The following is a 21090-nucleotide window of genomic DNA, read 5'->3' as shown; positions in this document are numbered from 1 at the left end:
ACTTTGAGCACTTGGTTAAGATGAGGTACTCCAGGTTTCTTTATGATAAAGATACTCTTTTTTCCCTTGGTGATTAATATGTAATTTGTGGTCAGAGACTTTGAGAATGTGAGAATACCCATTTTTTCATACTTCCCTGGTGGCTCAGAAGGTAAAGCGTCTTGCTTACAATGTGGGAGACCTAGGTTCAATCCCTGGGTCGGGAAGATCCTCTGGAGAAGGAAATGGCAACCCACACCAGTACTCTTGCCTGGAAAATCCCATGGACAGAGGAGCATGGTGTGCTACAGTCCACGGGGTCGCAAAGAGTCGGACACGACTGAGCAACTTCACTTTCACTTTCACTTTAGTTTCCACTGATGATTTTTATTCTTACATGACTGAGGTATTAACCACGATGGCTACAAATGCTAATTTAGCTATTGCAGCATTTCTTATTGGCATTCCACTGTAAGAAACAACTCCCTGTTATTATTGGTGTGGACTAAAGTCATCTTATATTTTCAGCGGTTGAAATCATTACCATGATTGTTTAATTTTAATGCTCAAATTGTCCCAGAGTTGGCTCTTGGGAGCCTCATATGTTTGTTTCTGGATCCTTTAAAAAGTCAACTTTACTGAACTAATAATCAAAGAAACTACACTGAAATTACTGTCAAGTCTAAGTTTACTTTGTGTCAGATTTTATTTACCTTTTCAGAATAAGTTTAACTATACAATATAAATTATATCCTCTTGTATTTTTTTTTGCTCAGCGTAATGATTTTCACATTCATCAGTATTGTTCCATATATCAGTAATTTCTACCTCTTTATTGCATAACAGTTTTCTGTTGAATGGATATACTCCTTTATCCATTCATCTGTTCATGGATATTTGGCATGTTTCTAGTTTTTGGCTGTTATGACTAATGCTGCCATCAACATTTGTATACAAGCTTTTCTGTGGGCATATGTCTTTGTTTCCCGTAAACATCTAGGAGGGGATTGCTAGGTGGTATGGTAAATGTGTGTATGTATATATAAACACACACACATATATATACACTTACACAGATACACACACACATACATACATACATATATTTGGTGTACCACACAACATGATCTTAGTTCACTGACCAGAGATTGAACCTGTGCCCTTGGCAGTGAAAGTGCAGAGGCCTAACTACTGGACCATCAGGGAATTCCCTGATTTAGTTTTGTAGTTTTCTACTGAAATCTTTTTATTTTTTTTTATTTTAAAAATATTTAATTTAATTTCGACTGTGCTGAATCTTGATTGCGTGAGTTTACTTTAGTTGTGGTGGGGGGGTAGTTCTCTATAGTTGTGGTGCATGGGCTTCTCATTGCAGTGACTTCTCTTGACTTGGATCATGGGCTCTAGAGCGCAGGCTCAGTAGTGGTGGTGCATAGGCTTAGCTGCTCCACAGCATGCAGAAACTTATACTGAACTGGTGGTCAAACCTGTGTCCCCTACACTGGCCAGTGCATTTTTTACTGATCCACCAGGGAAGCCCCTTCTACTGAGTCTAATAATTTTTAAGGCATGTTGTCCTATGAAAGCATTGTACAGCGAATACCTGTCTAATCACCATCTAGATTTAGTAATTTGGCTATCTTTAATTCATCTGCTGAATCGTCTGAAAGTAACTTGCAGATATTGTGACACTTGAGCACTGATGTCCCAAGAAAATGCAGCATCCAAGAAAATCAACACTAATTCCCTTATATCATCTAAAATCTAGTTAATAGTTATATTTACTCAATTGTCCACAAAATATGACTTATATAAAATTATAAATCTTGCTACTGGTATTTAGTGAGTAGAAACGAAGAATAACACGAAGATATCCTACAGTACCCAGGACGGCCCCCACACTAGAAAGTTATCTGATTCAAAAATGTCAGTAATGCCATGGGTGAAAAACCCTGGTCTCTAGGGTATACAAACCTTTACATTTATTTCATTGTTTCAGTTTTTCAAAATTGAAATGTATTTGTTTTCACTCTGGCATTATACAAAAGTTCTATTTCTCTATCTTGGTCAATGTTTGATATTATAGGACCTTAAAATATTTTTCACACTGGTACAGATTAGAAAATACTCTTTGATTGTCTTAACTTGCATTTCTCAAGGCCAGTGACACTGAGCATCTTTTTTTATTGTCTCTTTACATTTCCTTGTTTGCCCTTCCAATCTTTTAATGGTTTTTTCCATCTAAGTCACTGCATGTGTGAGAATGTGCGTGTGCATGAGATACATTTGTGAGCTCTGTATATATGCTGGATATAATTTGTGTATTGTGCTTCTGATATCTTCTCTCAGTTTTTCTGTTTTCATTTCCTTTTTTCTTAAAAAAAGAAAGAAGTCTTTTACTTAAATAGAAATATCGTTTCCTTCAAAATTCATATTTCTCAAAATAAGTTGTTAGGGTGAAAACAAGTTGTCTTTTCTTTTTTTTTCTTTTGGAGTTTTGTATTGTATAAAACTCAGTTACCTTGGAACTTCCTGAATTTTTAACAGTACAATTTTAGGAAAGGATGTCATTATCTTTGTAGTATGTTATTTTACTTATTAGAATATCTTCTAATAAGATATTATTATTATATCAGAGTATGAGATGGTTGGAGGGCATCACTGACTCAATGGACATGAGTTTGAGGAAACTCACGGAGATAGTGATGGAAGCCTGATGTGCTGCAGTTCATAGGGTTGGAAAGAGTCAGACATGACTTAGTGACTGAACAACAACATAAGATGTCCCTTTTATGGCAGAGATTTTGACAAACTACTATGTAATCTCTTCAGTTTCTATCTTTCTGAAGAATGACCAGTTACTAATAACTGGTTACAAAGTGGGGTGGGGTGGTTACCACATTTTTATAAGATGTTAATCATAGTTGCAAACTGGAATATATAAAAATATTTTTATTTTAAAAAAGGTTGGAGGCGTGAAAGAGAAAAGAGAGATGATCAAGATGAAGTTTCCAGTGTGAGAAGTGAGGGTGGTAATATCCGAGGCTCCTTTAGAGGACGAGGCCGAGGACGAGGAAGAGGCCGGGGCAGAGGAAATCCTCGATGTAAGACATGATTTTTGTTTTATTAACTTAGATGAACGTTGAAAAATGTACAGATCCTCTGTTCTTCCCACTATACCATATAGTGTTTCAACTGATTTTTGTCTGATAATAAAGATGGTTTTGTATTTGTTAACCCTTGAGAAACTTCACTTTGAATTTTTCTTTATAGTAACTTTTTTTTTTTCAATCTGTGATCATTTTTCTTTCTTTGCTACTTCAAGTGAACTTTGATTATTCATATGGTTATCGAGAACATGATGAAAGGACTGATCAACCATTTCAAACAGAGCTTAATGCCAATATGATGTATTACTATGATGACGGTACAGGTGTGCAGGTGTATCCTGTGGAAGAAGCAGTGCTCAAAGAGTATATTAAGCGCCAAATGTAAGTCACTGAACAGATGGGGTAGGAAAATCTGTTATAATGCCAAACTTTAACATCATTAATAATGAATGTAACACATTTTTATAAGCTGTTTATTAGTAAAATTAGAGGATTTTAATAGTCTTTTATATTTTATTTCTAGGAAATATTAGTAAAGTATATAAAGTATTTTAGAAAATTTATATTGGTTCATGTTGTTGTTTATATGACTCCCGCTTTCTCTACTGAGATATTTCTCTGCTTACAAGGACATTAGTGAAAAAAGCATAATGTGAATGATTAAATATAAAAATTTAAAAAGTAAAAGTGTTAGTTGCTCAGTTGTGTCGGACTCTTTGTGATTCCATGGACTATTGTCTGCCAGGCTCCTCTGTCCATGGGCTTCTCCAGGCAAGAATACTGGAGTGGGTTGCTGTTACCTTCTCCAGGGGATCTTCCTAACCCAGGGATCGAACCTGGGTCTCCTGCATTGCAGACAGATTCTTAACCATCTGAGCCACTGAGAAAACGAGTGTATATATTTAAAATTGAACAAGTGAAATTTAGCTAATTTGCAAATAAATGTATATATTAAAATTTGCAGATGAACATCAATGGCAAAAAAATGGTTGCTGTCTTCTGACTTTCTTCACAATTGATTTCAGAATTCTGATTGTTTTTTAACTTTTAAGTTTTCTGTGACATATTAAAAGGAGACTATTTAATCTTTTTAGTTCAGACTTTTTATAGTAGTTGCTTTCTGAATATTGAAGTTGATATTAGAATATTGTTTGTTCTATTATCTTTAAGCAAGAAAAAAAACCCTCTGTGTATTAGTATTGTGTAGGATGTTTTGCATGTTTATATAATGATTTGCATATGCATATCTAATTTGCTAAAATTTCAACTTAAAATTCTTATAAAGGGAAGGTAAAGGCTATTTTTGAAAGGACATAGCAGCTTTAAAATATCTACCTTTATTTTAAAAAAGAAAATGAACCTTGGCCCATTACCAGAAAATAATTTTTTCATCAGCATCAACTAGCCATCTTCCTTGGATGCCATCATGATGGATTTGATTGGCTTACAATATGAAGCAACTTGTTTATTTTTTTCTTGCTTCTTTTGTTACAGTTGATGAAAACACTGAAGAAAAGGGCCTTTTTATGGGCAGAAAGTGCCTGGCATGTGGCTATCAACTTCAAATTATTATTCCTTTTTGTTTGTTCGTTTGTTTGTCTTGGTAACTCTTGCTACCAGGTCCCTTCTGAGACCTGACAGTGAACAGGCAACTCCATGTCAGGGTAACTGGCCTTCCAATGTGCTCATACAGGTGAGGGAGGAGAACAGCTACTTCAGTGTTGACGAAATTTCTGACCATGCAGTGTAGAATCCAGAGCTCAGGTAGGACATGATAATGTCCCCTAGGACAGTGGACAAAATGTTAGACACAGCACCAGGCAAGACTTCTTTTCTTGTCATTGTTTAGCAGCAGAGTTTTTGACAGGTACTAGAGCGCCAAGTTTAGAATGGCTGTTTACTGTTAATCATTCTCTGATTAGTGCACATCTAGATTTGAGGAGTCATGCTTTTTGCCTTTGTATCTTTAAGGTTTCTCATACATATACAGGCTTATTCATTCATTAGTGTTTAGATTTTTGTCTTTGAGAAGTTCCTGAAAAACTTCTTGTACTTGTGGCATATTATGCTAAATATTTTTGAAGAGGCTAGATGTCTTAATGTCTGAAAATTTTCAAATTTAAACATACGTATTATGTGCCCACCACATGTCAGGCACTGTGAAAAGGGCTTTTGAGGTGTAACAAAAATCAGAATGTTTCTTCAAGAAATTTCTTCAAGACTTAGATTTTTAAAAAAATTTTCTTCAGTGTTTAAGGAGAGTAAATGATTTACCTAGTATTACTGAGATGTTAGTTGTATTTCACTGATCTAAGGGAGCTTTGCACTTTGATAGTTGGAAAATATCAGAGTAAAAATACAACTTGGGTATTTACATTTCTAAAATGAGATTTTTTTTCCCATGCAGTGAAAGGTAGCTCAAAGCCAGCTTTCATTTATAGGTAATTATTTCTTCAAAATTAACAATTTGACCTAAATACTTCAAGGGTATCTTTAGTCACCCAGTTGCCACCCTTTGAAAACTTGCTTTGTGATTTGGATATAGTGTCGGATTGTTAAACTGTAAGCCATATCATTTGATGTCATGTATTTCTTTTGTATTATTCTTTTCTACATTTCCCCCCGTTTATCCTCGTTTTGTTTCTCTAGAATCTTGTTTTCATTTTTAAAAATATGCAAGCTGTAATCTAAACAAGTGTTTCTGAAATGCCATTATTATATGTATTCTTCATATTATCTTTATATGTTGGAACTTGTTGATCCCACAGCTTGTTCATTTATATCTCCCTCTCTACTTTCCTAGAGAGACAATTAAGGTGTGAAAGTTTGCTTCTATAGTTTTTCGCCTATGTTTGTACTTCATGGTGTTATAGATGTTCTTTATTTAGCTATGTTCTGTTCACTTTTAAGGTCTTTTATAGTTCTCCCTCTCAAAGGGGAGGTTGAGGGTCTTGAATCATTCAAATATAAAATTGGGTGTGTGCATCTGTGTCCGTGTATTCACTCAGCTGTTACTAAACATTGTGCTGTATGCTAGAGTTTGGATATATTAAACAATGTCATTACCCTACCAGCTTAGAAAACACAGCAAACTAATCTACTCTGTAAACTTGATAAAAACTGCTTCTAATATACCATTATTCTCAGTGATGGGAAAAAGTTGGAAGGCAGTCTGTTGACATGTTTAACTTTGTTATTTACTGTTTAAATGAAGCAAGTTAATGTGACTTAAAAAAAAATTTTTTTTTTTATTGAAGGATAATTGCTTTACAGAATTGTGTTGTTTTCTGTCAAACCTCAACGTGAATCAGCCATAGGTATACATATAACCCTTCCCTTTTGAACCTGTCTCCTGCCCCATTCCACCCCCTCTGGATTGATACAGAGCCCCAGTTTGAGTTTCCTGAGCCACAGAGCAAATTCCCGTTGGTTGTCTATTTTACATATGGTTAATATGGGTTTGAAATGAAATTTTCACTTAATTGACTCACTAGAAAGTTAATTATTGAGCTTTTTTTTAAAGAATAACACTCTTTAATTGTTTATGCGTAGGTAAAGCTGATCTAAGTAGAAGTTAGTTTTTGAGAAGATAGTATTCTAAATTTCTTTCTATTTGTATAAGAGAATTTACTAACAGTAGGGTTTTACAGCTATTTATATTTACCCTATGTTACAGTAAATGTGTATAATGTTACAATAAATCAAAATAGTTTTATAGCAGTTGATACCTTAAGCAATAGACGTTTTAATTTCCAATTGAATAAATTGATGAAATTTATATTTATTTCTTTTTCTTTTCAGTGAGTATTACTTCAGTATAGAAAATTTGGAACGGGATTTCTTTCTTAGGAGAAAGATGGACGAGCAAGGTTTCTTGCCTATTTCCCTGATTGCTGGTTTCCACCGTGTTCAGGCTCTCACTACAAACCTTAATCTCATTTTGGAGGTAATTATTCATATACAGAACAGTCTGTACTTTCAGTTATGCTGTGAACCTAAAGCTGCTATAAAAAATAAATCTATTAAGTAATTTTAAGAAAAAAGCAAAAACATTCTTCCCTGGTAACAGAGCTGGTAAAGAATTGGCCTGCAATGCTGGAGACCCTGGTTCAATTCCTGGATTTGGAACATTCCCTGGAGAAGCGGTAGGCTACCCACTCCAGTATTCTTGGGCTTCTCTGGTGGCTCAGATGGTAAACAATCCGCCTGGAATGCGGGAGACCTAGGTTGGATCCCTGGATTGAAAAGATCCCCTGGAGGAGGGCATGGCAACCCACTCCAGTATTCTTGCTTGGAGAATCCCCATGGACAGAGGAGCTATAGCCTATAGGATCGCAGAGGTGGACACAACTGAGTGACTAAGCACAGCGCAGTAACCTAAGACTCTTACTGTATCTCAAGGCTCTTTTGCCATTTTATAAAATCCAAATAAATGTCTAACCTTGGAAACCCCTCAAAGGATTACTGATGTTTCCACCTGTTTTTAATTTGATCCTTCTTGGTTGGGTTGAACCCCAAAACAAACTTAAACATTCTTGGGTATTCTTGGTCCTTTAGTATTTAGGTTGCTATAGAGATTGTATTCTCATCATTAAAATTTTGAGAAATTTTCCTGTATACCAAGGGCTAGTTTAAAATAGTTATTCCAGATGTGTTCTTAAAGCTTTTATTAAATCTCTTGTCTGTTTTGTTGTAGAAATGGTTTCAGCATTTTTGGTTTTCCATTCCCTACATATATACATAATATTTGCCCTTTTTCCTATATAGTTTTCTGAATTTTGGCAGTCTTACACACTTGTGCCACCTGTGTAGCCAATCTCTTTCCTCATCCATAGTCCCTTTGGGACACTGATCTGATTTTTTTTTTGGTCCCTCTAGTTTTGCCTTTTCTAGACTATCATGTGAATAAATTATACATCACTAGTTTGTAGCCTTTTGTTTCTGACTTCTTTGACTTAGCATAGTGCTTTTGAGATTCATTCTTGTTGTTTCATGTATCAGTTTGTTCTTATTGTTGACTGGTATTTCATAGTAAGGATGCACTGCATACAGTTCACTTGTTGATAGACATATAGATTGTTTCTGGTTTTTGAAGATTATGAATAAAGCATAGGTGTAAATATTGAGGATTGTGATTGCTGGAATCTGTGGTAAGTGTATGTTTAACTATAGGAAGTTGCCAACCTATTGTCCAAAATGGATTTAACCATTTTGCATGCTGCCATTTTGTATGAGAATTATATTTGCTTCTCATCAGCACATGGTATTCTCGGTTTTTTGAATAATGGTCGCAGAGTCAGACGTGACTGAGTGTACTCAGATCTCTAAGCAAGCTCTAGCTCCGCTATCATTTTCAATGAAGTTATCGATTTCCTCTGGTCTCCCTACCTCTGTAAGAATCTGGTTGTAATTCATTGCATCCTTTTTTGGTCTGTTCATATTCCCATTAAGTTCTTAATTTTTATATCACTGATTGTCTACTTCTATTATAAAACTTAGAGCAGTGGGGAAGGGATATTTTTAAAAGAACTTTTGCATTACTATACTGGTTAGCATGGACTTGAGGACCTGCATACATATCCTCATAGCTCTGGACTTCAAGCACTTCAGGCAGTGTTCTGAGGTTTCTGTAAAGTGGACTTCATGGGGTTGTTATGGGTATGAAATCTGTAATGACAGTATCTGGCATGCACCTTAAGCTCTAAATAAAAATTCACTGTTACTTATATACCCTTCTATTTATTACTCCTTTTAATCAGCTTTTTCAAATATGTATTTGAATATGCTCAAGTGTTAACTTTCTTGAAAAAGCTATCAAAGGAAGCAAAATATACTTTAGCTATTTCCCATATCTACCTTGGTTGAGAATGTCTACATAGCCACACTTACTGCATCTGTTTCCTCCTTTCCCATTCATTTTCACCATACTGAATTCTTTTTCTTTCTCTCTCTCTTTTTTTTTTTACTTATTTACATATGTATATTGTATTTTCATTGCTCTTGTAGCATTGTCACTTAACAGTTATAGTACAATATTGTCTATAGTCATTGTACTGTGCATTATATTGGTCTCTTATTTACTACTACTTATAAGTAAGTAGTAGTAAACAACATCAGTCTTATCCCCTCATCCATTTCCTGGTAAGCATTTTCTTCTTTTTTTTTTTTAAAACAGGTTTCATTTTTTTAGATTCCACATATAAGTTATATCATACAATACTTGTGTTTGTCTTTTTCTGCCTTTTTAGTCTCACTTACTATAATGTGTTTAAAATTAATCCATGTTGTCAGAAACAGCAGGATATCCTCCTTTCTCATGATTCAGTAGTATTCTATTGTGTATATATACCACATGGTTTTTATCCATTCATTTTTTAGAGGTCATTTAGGTTGTCTCCATATCATGGCTACTGTGAATAATGCTGAATACATTTGGGAGTGCATGTATCTCTTTGAATATTTTTCATTTTCTTTGGATATATACCTAGAAGTGAGTGGAATTGGTGGATCATGTGATTCATCCAGCTTATTGCATTCTTGATAGTTGCTCCAAAACTGAGCTACTTGTGTCTTCCTTTTTTGTTAGATTTAATTGATTCTGGCTCTGCATTTAGTCAGTTGTATTCAAGTTATTTAACGTCTTACATGCTAAAGTTTTCTCATTGTTAAAATACAACAAATAAGTGCTTAAACTATCATAGAGTATGAGGACTTAGAGGAATCATTAATATAATAATCATAAAGTCCTTAGAACTGTGCTTGCTACTCTCATCTCAAACCTTGTTGCCCAAATTGGCTGACCTTGCGGTTCCACAAAATGTGTGCTGCTCTTTTCTTGTCTTTGCACAGGCTAGTCTTTCTCTTAATACCAGTCATAGGACCTGGACCTAGGGATATAACATCTATATGTTCCAGCATTGCTGGTTGCTCATAATAATAGGACCAAATACAGAAAAAAAGGACCAAATACAGAAAAAACAGAGACTCAGAAATAACTGACTCATTGTTTCAGAGCTCAGGATAACAAGATTTGGTTTTAGTAAAAATATGTCTTAACACTTGTTTTGTCTAGATCTTTTCCTTAATTTGGGTATGCTATGAGTCTTTTAAGGCCTGAACCACAATTTTTCTCCTTTCTGTTTTCTTTATTTTCTTGAATTTCCGCCCCCCCAGCAGAGAATCCCCTGTGATTCAAGATTCAGTGGGTATATAGTGAAAAATTTCCTTCTCATCTTTCACCAATGGTGAACTAGTTAAACCTTCCTTGGTGTGGCAAGTAGTGTTATGCCTTTTTATGTATTTTTCCTGAGGTTGTGCATGTTTTACTACATGATGCTGTTTTGCTCCTTTAATAAAAACAGCATATATTGGAATATCATTCCGTATAAAGAACTTTTAATTTTTTCTTGAATTTTTTTCTTAAATTGTAACATAGCTTAAACACTAAATAAATAAGAAATTATAAGATTAAGGATGACTTCTTTTCCCCTATGTATGTACTCATGTTAAGTATTAAGTTTAAGGAAGCTTGGCTTCCCTGATAGCTCAGTTGGTAAAAAATCCACCTACAATGCAGGAGACCCTGGTTTGATTCCTAGGTTGGGAAGATCTGCTGGAGAAGGGATAGGCTACCTACTCCAGTATTCTTGGGCTTCCTTTGTGGCTCAGGCCTGCAATGCAGGAGGCCTGGGTTCGATCCCTGGGTTGGGAAGATCCCTTGGAGGAGGGAAATGCTACCTACTCCAGTATTGTGGCCTGTAGAGTTTCATGGACTGTGTAGTCCACAGGGTCACAAAGAATTGGACATGACTGAGCTACTTTCTCTTTCTTTTCTATTCTCCTATATAGGTACTCATGTTAAGTATTAAGATTAAGGTAGAACATTTTCACATTCCCAGAGAGTGCACTTGTACCCCGTCCTAGTCAGAATCATTGCTCTCCTCAAACATAGCTGCTTTTTAGAGAGTTCCCTCACCAGTTTAAAATATTATATAAAGTATTTGAATTTTTTTATACCCGACTTTTGCTTATTATTTCTCTAGAGGCTTTTTGTTACGTGGGGCAGTTGTTTATTTTCCATTCTGCAGTAATATTTAATTGTATCATTATGAATACACTATTTTTTCATGCTCCTATTAATAGACATTTGGGTTCTTTACAGTATGAATATATGACTGTTGTGAATGTTATTGTACATACTTTTGGATGGCTGCTGCTGCTGCTGCTAAGTCGCTTCAGTCGTGTCCGACTCTATGCGACCCCATAGACGGCAAACCACTAGGCTCCTCTGTCTCTGGGATTCTCCAGGCAAGAATACTGGAGTGGGTTGCCATTTCCTTTTGGATGGATATATATATTTATTGTCCTGTGAAATTGATAGGTAACAGGATATATATATGTGTGTGTGTGTGTATACAAATATATATATATATAGTATATGAGCTTAGTGTTTGTAAATACTGCTAAACATTTTTCCAAAGTATTGAGCCAGTTGAAACTATTGCCATTCAAGTGTTTGTCTTCACATCCCAGTGAACACCATTGGTAGTTTTTATTCAAAGTATTTTGAAAAACTAAACCCATAGGGAAGTTTTAAGGAGATGTTTCTCTTTCTTTTTTAAATTCAGGTAAAATAAGTAACATGCTGTAAAATGCAGGACTCTTTAGGTGTTCAGTTTGAGTTTTGAAAATTGTATAAGCCTGCTCCAAACAAGATATATCAATAGTTCATTACTCTAAAAACTTCCACAGTGGCCCTTTCCAGTCAGTTCCCTATCCTCTTGGTCCTTTGCCCTGCCTAACCAAACCGTTTTTGTGATTTCTGTTATCATAGATTTGTCTGTTATTTATGTTTGTATAGATGGAAGTTTTCTGTCTCCTGGCTCTTTTCATTTGTAGTGTTTTTTTTTTTTTTAAATGTAATGTTATTTGAAATATAGTTGATTACAGTGTATTTCTGTACAGCAAAGTGATTCAGTTACACACACACACACACACATATATATATATTCTTTCCTGTTCTTTCCCATTATGGTTTATGACAGGATATTGAGCATAGTTCCTTGTTTATCCATACGTCTCTATATAATAGTTTGTATTTGCTGATCCCAAACTCCTAGTTCATCCCTCCTCCAACCCCGTGGGCAACCACAAGTTTGTTCTCTGTGAAGACAAGGGTTATTTTATGAAACGTTTGTTACATATGTACATACAAAGTTGCATATGGATGTATATCTCTATGAGGTTCCAATGTAAGATGTATTTCTAAAGGTCAAATCAAATTTTGAGACACTGGGGATCACTTCAGGAGGTGAAACACTAGGATTTGAAAGGGAAGGTCTCAAAGGGGAGGCTGAGTATCAGGCAGAGTAGAACATTGCCCTCTGGTGGATGGAAAAAGGCAGCACCAGACATCAGAACTAAGATCATGGCATCTGGTCCCATCACTTCATGGCAAATAGATGGGGAGACAATGGAAACAGTGACAGACTTTATTTTGGGGGGCTCCAAAATCACTGCAGATGGTGACTGTAGCCATGAAATTAAAAGGCGCTTGCTCCTTGGAAGAAAAGTTAGGACCAACCTAGATAGCATATTGAAAAGCAGAGATATTACTTTGGCAACAATGGTCTGTCTAGTCAAAGCTATGGTTTTTCCAATAGTCATGTATGGATGTGAGAGTTGGACTATGAAGAAAGCTGAGTGCCAAAGAATTTATGCATTTGAACTGTGGTGTTCGAGAAGACTCTTGAGAGTCCCTTGGACTGTAAGGAGATCCATCCAGTCCGTCCTAAAGGAAATCATTTCTGAATATTCACTGGAAGGACTGATGTTGAAGCTGAAACTCCAATACTTTAGCCACATGATGAGAACTGAACTGAAAACTTCAGGTATCAACAGGATCTGGGGTAAAGTTGTTTAGTCACTAAGTCATATGCAATCCTTTATGTGACCCCATGGACTGTAGCCCGACCAGGCTCCTCTATCCATGGGATTTCCCAGGCAGGAGTACTGGAGTAGGTTGTCATTTCCTTCTCCATCATTTATAGTTTTTAAAATTCATCCATGTTGTTGCAAGATCTGGATGCTGGGGTCCACTGCTTTGCTACCAGGGTGTCATTGCTTCCAGACGGTTCAGTGGACAAAACTAGGAAAATATATTAAAAAAAAAAAATACATGTATCACTAATTCAAAACCCTTTTTGGAACTTCCCTGGCAGTCCAGTAGTTAAGACTGTGTGCTCCTAATACATGGGTCTTGAGTTCGACACCTAAGGAACTAAGATCCCATATCCTGCAAGCTGCCTGGTACAGCCAAAGATTAATAGTAATAAGATAAAATACAAGGATGAGTAAGAAAAAAGAAATAAAAAAAGATTCTTCTTTATTTCCTTCATTCCATATTTCAGACTCTTCTCTTTCAGTGATTATCCTGAGTCTCATCAAGAGTTTGTTTTTAAAAATTTCAATACTAACTTTATTAATGTCCAATTACAGAAAATATAACTTAAGAAGTAAGCATGATGCTAATATTAAGGTATACAAGTGTAAGATACTTTAAGTAATAAATATAATGTGTTCTCCAACTAAAATACAGTGAGTTTTTAATCTTTATGTTAACACTTTGTATGTTGAGTTTTTATACTTGTCTTTTTTCCTTGTCTCTAAAGGTGAGTCCCCTTGAATTTCAGTTAAGATTCAAATTAGTAAGACTCTAATTTTTATTTCAAAGAAAATTTCTTAAAGTTTTATTTTTCCCTTAAATTATGCCATGTTTATTTATTTTTTTGAAGTTTATTTTTGAGAACCAGCATATCCTAGGGGCTAAGAGTTGTCATGTTTAGTTCAGTTCATTCGCTCAGTTATGTCCGACTCTTTGCGATCCCAGCATCAGGGTCTTTTCAAATGAGTTGGCTCTTCGCATCAGGTGGACAAAGTATTAAAGTTTCAGCTTCAAAATCAGTCCTTCCAATGAACACCCAGGACTGATCTCCTTTAGGATGGACTGGTTGGATCTCCTTGCAGTCTAAGGGACTCGCCAGAGTCTTTTCCAACACCACAGTTCAAAAACATCAGTTCTTTGGTGCTCAGCTTTCTTTATAGTCCAACTCTCACATCCATACATGATGGTTTTTCCAGCGGATGACCGCTGGAAAAACCATAGCCTTGACTAGACCGACTTTGGTAACAAAGTAATGTCTCTGCTTTTTAATATGCTGTGTAGGTTGGTCATAACTTTCCTTCCAAGGAGTAAGCATCTTTTAATTTCATGGCTGCAATCACCATCTGCAGTGATTTTGGAGCCCAGAAAAATAAAGTCAGCCACTGTTTCCACATCTATTTACCATGAAGTGATGGGACCGGATGCCATGATCTTAGTTTTCTGAATGTTGAGCTTTAAGCCAACTTATTCACTCTCCTCTTTCACTTTCATCAAGAGGCTCTTTAGTTCTTCTTCACTATCTGTGTGGATTACAATAAACTGTGGAAATTCTGAAAGAGATGGGAATACCAGACTACCTGACCTGCCTCTTGAGAAACCTGTATGCAGGTCAGGACAACAGTTCCAACTGGACATGGAACAACAGACTGGTTTCAAATAGGAAAAGGAGTACGTCAAGGCTGTATATTGTCACCGTGCTTATTTAACTTATATGCAGAGTCCATCATGAGAAACGCTGGGCTGGAGGAAGCACAAGCTGGAATGAAGATTGCCGGGAGAAATATCAATGACCTCAGTTACACAGATGGGGGACAGATAATAGTTTGACCTGGTATTACCTCATACTAAGTCTGTGACCTTTATCAAGTTACCCTACTTTATTTCTTTGAGCCTCAATTTCTTGTGTTATGAATCCCAGCTTAAATTTACAAGGTGTTACGAGGAATCTCTGCATATGTGTGTTTATTATTCAATAATGGTGGGATTTATTACAGTAATTAGATATATTGCCTAAATTTTACTTGGTGATATTATATTAAGGAAAACAAAAGGAAATATTAATAGGCAAGGAAAAAATTGACAATAAAATTATAGTTGAACTTAATTGAAAATACTCCTTAATTGAAACTTTTTCACAATTAGAATAATCTGCTACATGCTAAATCAGGATATTTCATACTTTGCAGGCACAAATGACTTAAAAATTTTTTCTGTTCATGGATGTTTTTTAAAACATGATACTATATGCTGATTTCAGACTTAAATTAGAAATACAGGGTGTACAATTAAATTTTTTGAATGAAATTGCTTTAATAATTAAAAAAATACCTATTTATAGGCACTGAAAGATAGCACAGAAGTGGAAATTGTGGATGAGAAAATGAGAAAAAAGATAGAACCAGAAAAATGGCCGATTCCAGGCCCCCCTCCACGGAGTGTGCCACAAACAGACTTTTCTCAACTGATTGATTGCCCAGAATTCGTACCAGGGCAAGCCTTTGGTTCACATACAGGTAACAACTTTTCTTCTAGAGCAAACAGCATTATCAGTGGGGTATTTACTCCAATTTACCTATCTTTGTAAAAGTTTATTTAGACTCAGTAGAAAATTAAAGATAATTTAATGTTTTGATGCTTTATGTTTTATTCATAATGCCTCCCACAGAAAGCTATGAGTTAAATAGGGATTTAGGAATTATGGGAAGCGCTCTGCTCTATTTATTCTTATTTGTATACTTTGTCATGTTTGGAGTTTTTTCCTCTCTTAATTTTACTAAATGGGTATAGATATATTCTGCCTGTTTTCCCCTTGTAAGATTGAAGTAGTCTAAAAGTCTTACACTCAAGAGTGGGGGTAGCCTTCCTTTAATTTTTTTTCCAATGTACTTCAACTTTGTCTTGAAATCATAAGATGACCTATATTCTAAAGCAGAATTGGGGATCTCTTCTGAAGTTATTATAATTATATGTTAAAGAATTGGTGGTATTTAGAATTTCCCCAAATTGCTTTAATGTTAAGAATTTTTTCCTGGATCATTTTTAAGACATTCCCTCTTGGGAAAAAAATATGTGTGCTTAAACTTTTTTCAGTCAGGGTGATGATCTACTGATGCTCTTGGATGTCATTTCATCGGAATATGCAGAGGAATAGGTGACTCAATGAAATACCATTATAAATATTGGAACAAATCGTGCTGCAGAAATGAAAGCGACCAGACTTCTCTGCAAGACTGTCTACTTCCACTCCTTGTGGAGGAGGTTGGGCCAACACTACAATGGAGATAACACCTTTGTGATGATGATGAAAGACAGACCCGAGAACTGCTGTTGTTTTTAATAGGAGCTGCCCATTTGTTTGTAATTAGCCTGGGCTGCATGTGCAGTTTATTCACGGTGGGAAAGTTAATTATCTTTCTGGAAATATTGCAAGATTCTGTCTTTTCCTTCCAGACTTCTGTACTTGTGTCCAGATCAATAAAGCAGAAATAGGCTTGAGTGGAATTTCCCGGTTTGTTAGATCCTTTGATGTTTTCAGTATAGTGTACATTGTGTAACTCACCTATTGTCATAATATTTCACATGGACTATGAGATTTATTAATGTGGACTATTAAGGATAAGAAATCTTAAGAAATGAACAAGTGTATTTTTTTTTTTACTCTTTGAAATCTATTTTTGATATACCATTGTAGAGACCTGCCATCAATAAAGCACTGATGGACAGTCTCACAGATATTTTTATTGAGTATTTCTTTGATTGTTAGCCCTCTGTGCCTCTCTGCCTAGAAAGCAATTTGGGCAGGTGTTTTAAAAGTTTGAGAACTTCAAGTGACTTTTTTTAGGTTTTTAAAAAAATATATGATGTCTGATTGTATAAGTTAGATTAATTTATTGTATAAACTTGGGGTCCAAGATGATACATTTAACCTTATGAACAGGCATTAGGTCAATTGTAAAATAGAAACAGGGTAGGTAAGATAGTCAAGTTGATGATGCCTGTCCATTAATCATTTATGTATTATTAATAAAATTACAAGAATAAAATCAATGTTTGTACATTTTTGTGTTTCTTTAAATATATACTCATTTACACACACACACGTATTGTCTGAATCAAGTCAATCTGTATAGTTACCCAAAGCTATGATTCAAGGTGGATAAAAATGTCATGAAATAGATATCATGAAATATATATGGTAATTTATCTCTCAAAAGTCATGTTGTCAATTTTCAACTAGGAAAAAAATCTTTTTTCTAGGTTCTCACAAATTAGAACCTATTAAGTGTCTCAAAATACGTGTCTAATTTTTGTCTACGACTAAGTGGTATTAATTTTTGGGGGGGCCATATCCCATGGCTTGTTGAGATCTTAGTTCCCCAACCAGGAATTGAATCTGTGAATGAAAGTGCAGAGTCCTAACCACTGCACAGCCAATGAGTTCCTATAAACAAGTTTAATGTCAAATAATCCGTCATACTCAAACTCATTTGATCTTGGAAGATTAGGGTTTTACTATTACTATTAAATGGGCTTCCCAGGTAAGGGCATGGCAGTCCACTCCAGTATTTTTGCCTGGAGAATCCCATGGACTGAGGAGTCTGGGCTACAGTCCATAGGGTCACGCAGAATCAGACACAACTGAAGTGACTTAGCACACACACACATTATTATTAAAATTTACACACACATAGTTTGAAGTCTTTTCTTTGTAAAAGATATAGAAAATCATATAGAACATATGTTTAGTTTATATAGTGAACACCCTTTAAAAACTATCAAAGACTCTTAAGTTTTCTTAACCAAATTCTTTGATATTTTAATGTCATTTAACATATAAGCACATGTGTTGTGAATATCGTGAGACAAATAACTTCATAGCAAAAACATTACTCAAGCTTAAAGAGCATTTAGAGATGATTAAATCATAAGCTTAGGTTTTTACAGGTTTTCTTCAATTTCTGTGTTAAAAATAGTAGATAACTGATTTCTCTGCCTTGTGCCAGATACTATTCTAATATATACATGAACTCTGCATACTGATTTAGTTAATTCTCCCAGTTACTAGAGTGCTGGTTCTTAATTCACTGCATGAATAGAAACAATTCATGGCACCAGTAATAGAGTTATCTGAAGTTAATGTTCTTCCCATTTTGTACAACTTTCAATGTTAATACTAACAGTCCAAATCTTTTCACTCATACTAATTTTTTGGATCAATTAATTTGTACCATTAAAGTTGTAGAGCAGCAGTGTCCAGTAGAAATAGTTTGCCACACATGTAATCCTAATAATTTAAATAGTATTAAAAGCTGTAAAACATGAAATTAATTTTAATATATCCAAATGTTAGAACATTAAAAATTATGAATCAATGTTACTTTTGTGCCAAGTCTTTGAAATCTGCTGCATATTTTATAGTTATATCCTGAGCACATTTCAGGAGTAGCCACATTCCAAGTGCTCTGTACCTCCATATGGCTAGTGGCTATTGTGTTGAACAGTGCAGTTTTAAGAGCCTTTTTTGTTACGAAATAATATGCTTCTTTTTAAAGCAATATAGTAATTTGGTGGTTGAATCTTGGACCTAACCATGTCCATGGAAACGATAATGAATCCATCTAATTGTAGTATGTAGTAGATGAACGTAAAATCTTGAAATACTCTTCTCAAACTCCTGGCATGTGCCCTTGCATTTTCATTTAGTAAGTTAAAAGGATTGTTGGTATTCATTTATTCAACTTTCTCTATGTAATATTCTGCTTTGCAGTATATTCAAGGAATTGGCTTTGAGGAGTAAATAATGCTTAGAAGTTTACAGTATAAATTTGTTTCTGAAACACGTTTTGTCCAAAGCAAGTGCATAATGCATTATAACTTAATATTCTTTCACTTCTGAAAAAAAATTTTTATAAAGGAAATTATGATTTGTATTTTATAAATTATATAATTACTTTCATTAAATTGTGGAGAAAGGCATTTTAAATTCCAGCAGAACTGTAAAATATTCTAACTAAATATTATTGCCAGTGCAGTGCACTTTAATGATGTGATACATTATGCTTTTTACAGTATTCAGTTTACTGGATTTAAGTAAACTTTATTAGGAAAAGGAGAAAAGGCTGCCTTAGTGTAGATTCTAATAGAACCAGTGACATTTTATTTGCTTAGTAGCGTTTTTTAAGATTCCTTAATTTCATTGCAGTTTATGAACCTAAGATTTCACAGAGAATTGACTGAAATAAATGTGTTGTCATAATAAGTAAATGACTGGCGTCGATGTTCTTGATAGGTTGGAATGAATGTGTCTCTGTAGGGGTTGATAACATTTGCTGCTCTTATTCATTGGCTTCATTCTACATCTTACAGAGCCCTTTGGGTTTGAATATCATTGAAAGGTTATAATTGAGATTGATTTATCATGTTTTTGTGAAGAAAAAAATCAAGCCCAAGTAAAGAAAAAATGTGCTTTATAAGTAAGTAAACCATTATTTTAACTATAGAACTAACTTAAAATTTTAGAGTCTGCCCCAAATTCTCCAAGAATTGGAAGTCCACTGACCCTAAAGAAAAATGCAGAAACAAGTAATCTTCAAGGAATGTCTAGAGGTTTATCTACCAGTTTGCCCAACTTGGATTCAGAACCTTGGATAGAAGTAAAAAAGAGACATCATCCATCCCCAGTGAAACTGAAGGTAAGTTGTTATGACCCAAGTGAAGTTTGTATTCTATATCCTGAGTGGCTTGTAAGGCCACTGTTTCTCAGTTACATATATAAAATTTGGTGAAGTTTAAAACAATGGTAAAATTTGGAACCATTGCCCTTCAGTAAAAACTTACAGGTTACCAAGTAGTTGAAAATAATTGTATCAATTTTAAAAAATTATTTTATTTATGAGTATGATTTTAAAATATTCTGCTTTAATCTTTTCACTTGAAATTTGAATACATTTCAGTTTTTTTAAAGATGACAACATTTTTCTAAATTTTGAATTTATAACTGCCGCATTATATGTAACCTTCTTAATTGTAGAATTATTTTACATATAATTATTTGTAAAGAATACATGTCTGGTTTATGTTTTGGTGATTTTACAGTAAGAAAGAAAAATAATTTCTTGGGGGCACACAAGGAAGTGAGATGATGGTAGTTACGGAACAATACGAGAGTTTCTTGCAATAGAACTGCTGTATTTTTGGCTGATGGTTGGATACGTGAACTTGAAATGTGATTTTAAAAAATGGCTCTGATGTAAGCTACAAACACAAATGAGTATAAGTAAAATGGAAATCCTAGTCAGGTTGATAGGTAACATCAATGTTTATCTTGTGGTAGTCTGCTATAGTTTTACAGTATGTTAACTTTGAGAGAAAGTGGGTAAAAAGTGCACGAGATTTGTTTTCTTTCTTTCTTTTTGGCTGCACTGTGTGGCATGTGGAATCTTAGTTCCTCAAACATGGATCAAACCCACAACCCATGCATTGGAAGTGCTGGACTACCAGGGAAGTCCTCAAGATTTCTATTTCTTATAATTATATGTGAATGTACAATTAACTCAAAGTAAAAAAGCTTACTGAAAATAAACTTGGTAATAGTGCCATTAAAATAATTCAAATATTCAAAGTAAGCTCTGAAAGGAAGAGGTCACAAAAAATAACAGACCCAAATGTAGGAAGACTGAAGAAGGCTATCATTAATATTAAAGATTACTGTGGTAGGGCTCTTTATTCCTAAGATTAAAGTGTGAAGAAAGAAAGCATGAAGGACTTAAGGGTGTTTCTTCATTGGAGGAATGGAAAGGATGTTGATAGTTCACCTCAGCATAGGATGTTTGGCAATGTCTGGAGACAGTTTTTGGTTGTTAGAACAAAGTGCTACTGCATCTTGTGAGTGTGAAGGCCAGGGATGCTATTCAGTGTTCTATAGTGCACAGGGCACCTCCACCTCCACCACACATCCTGAAGAATTATCAAGCCCAGCATGTCATTAATCCTGAGTTTGAAGCCCTGATCCAAGATAACTTTGTACTTAGTTATTTGCCATTTTTTAAAAAAATTGGA

At 34.9% G+C, this 21090-nt stretch overlaps 1 protein-coding gene across 1 annotated transcript in view; it reads left to right on the top strand.

The window, feature by feature from the left end:
- Positions 1 to 21090, top strand: part of LARP1B (La ribonucleoprotein 1B) — a 123231-nt gene that overhangs the window by 14503 nt on the left and 87638 nt on the right. Inside the window, exons 6-10 of the mRNA XM_052654583.1 lie at positions 2946 to 3083; positions 3305 to 3470; positions 6891 to 7035; positions 15371 to 15545; positions 19552 to 19724. Coding sequence (XP_052510543.1) covers positions 2946 to 3083; positions 3305 to 3470; positions 6891 to 7035; positions 15371 to 15545; positions 19552 to 19724 — 797 coding nt within the window. The remainder of the gene's footprint in view (positions 1 to 2945; positions 3084 to 3304; positions 3471 to 6890; positions 7036 to 15370; positions 15546 to 19551; positions 19725 to 21090) is intronic.

The sequence above is a fragment of the Budorcas taxicolor genome, chromosome 17 (assembly GCF_023091745.1).
Source record: "Budorcas taxicolor isolate Tak-1 chromosome 17, Takin1.1, whole genome shotgun sequence".
Classification (NCBI taxonomy): Eukaryota; Metazoa; Chordata; class Mammalia; order Artiodactyla; family Bovidae; genus Budorcas; species Budorcas taxicolor.
This window is presented reverse-complemented; position numbering and strand designations above follow the sequence as displayed.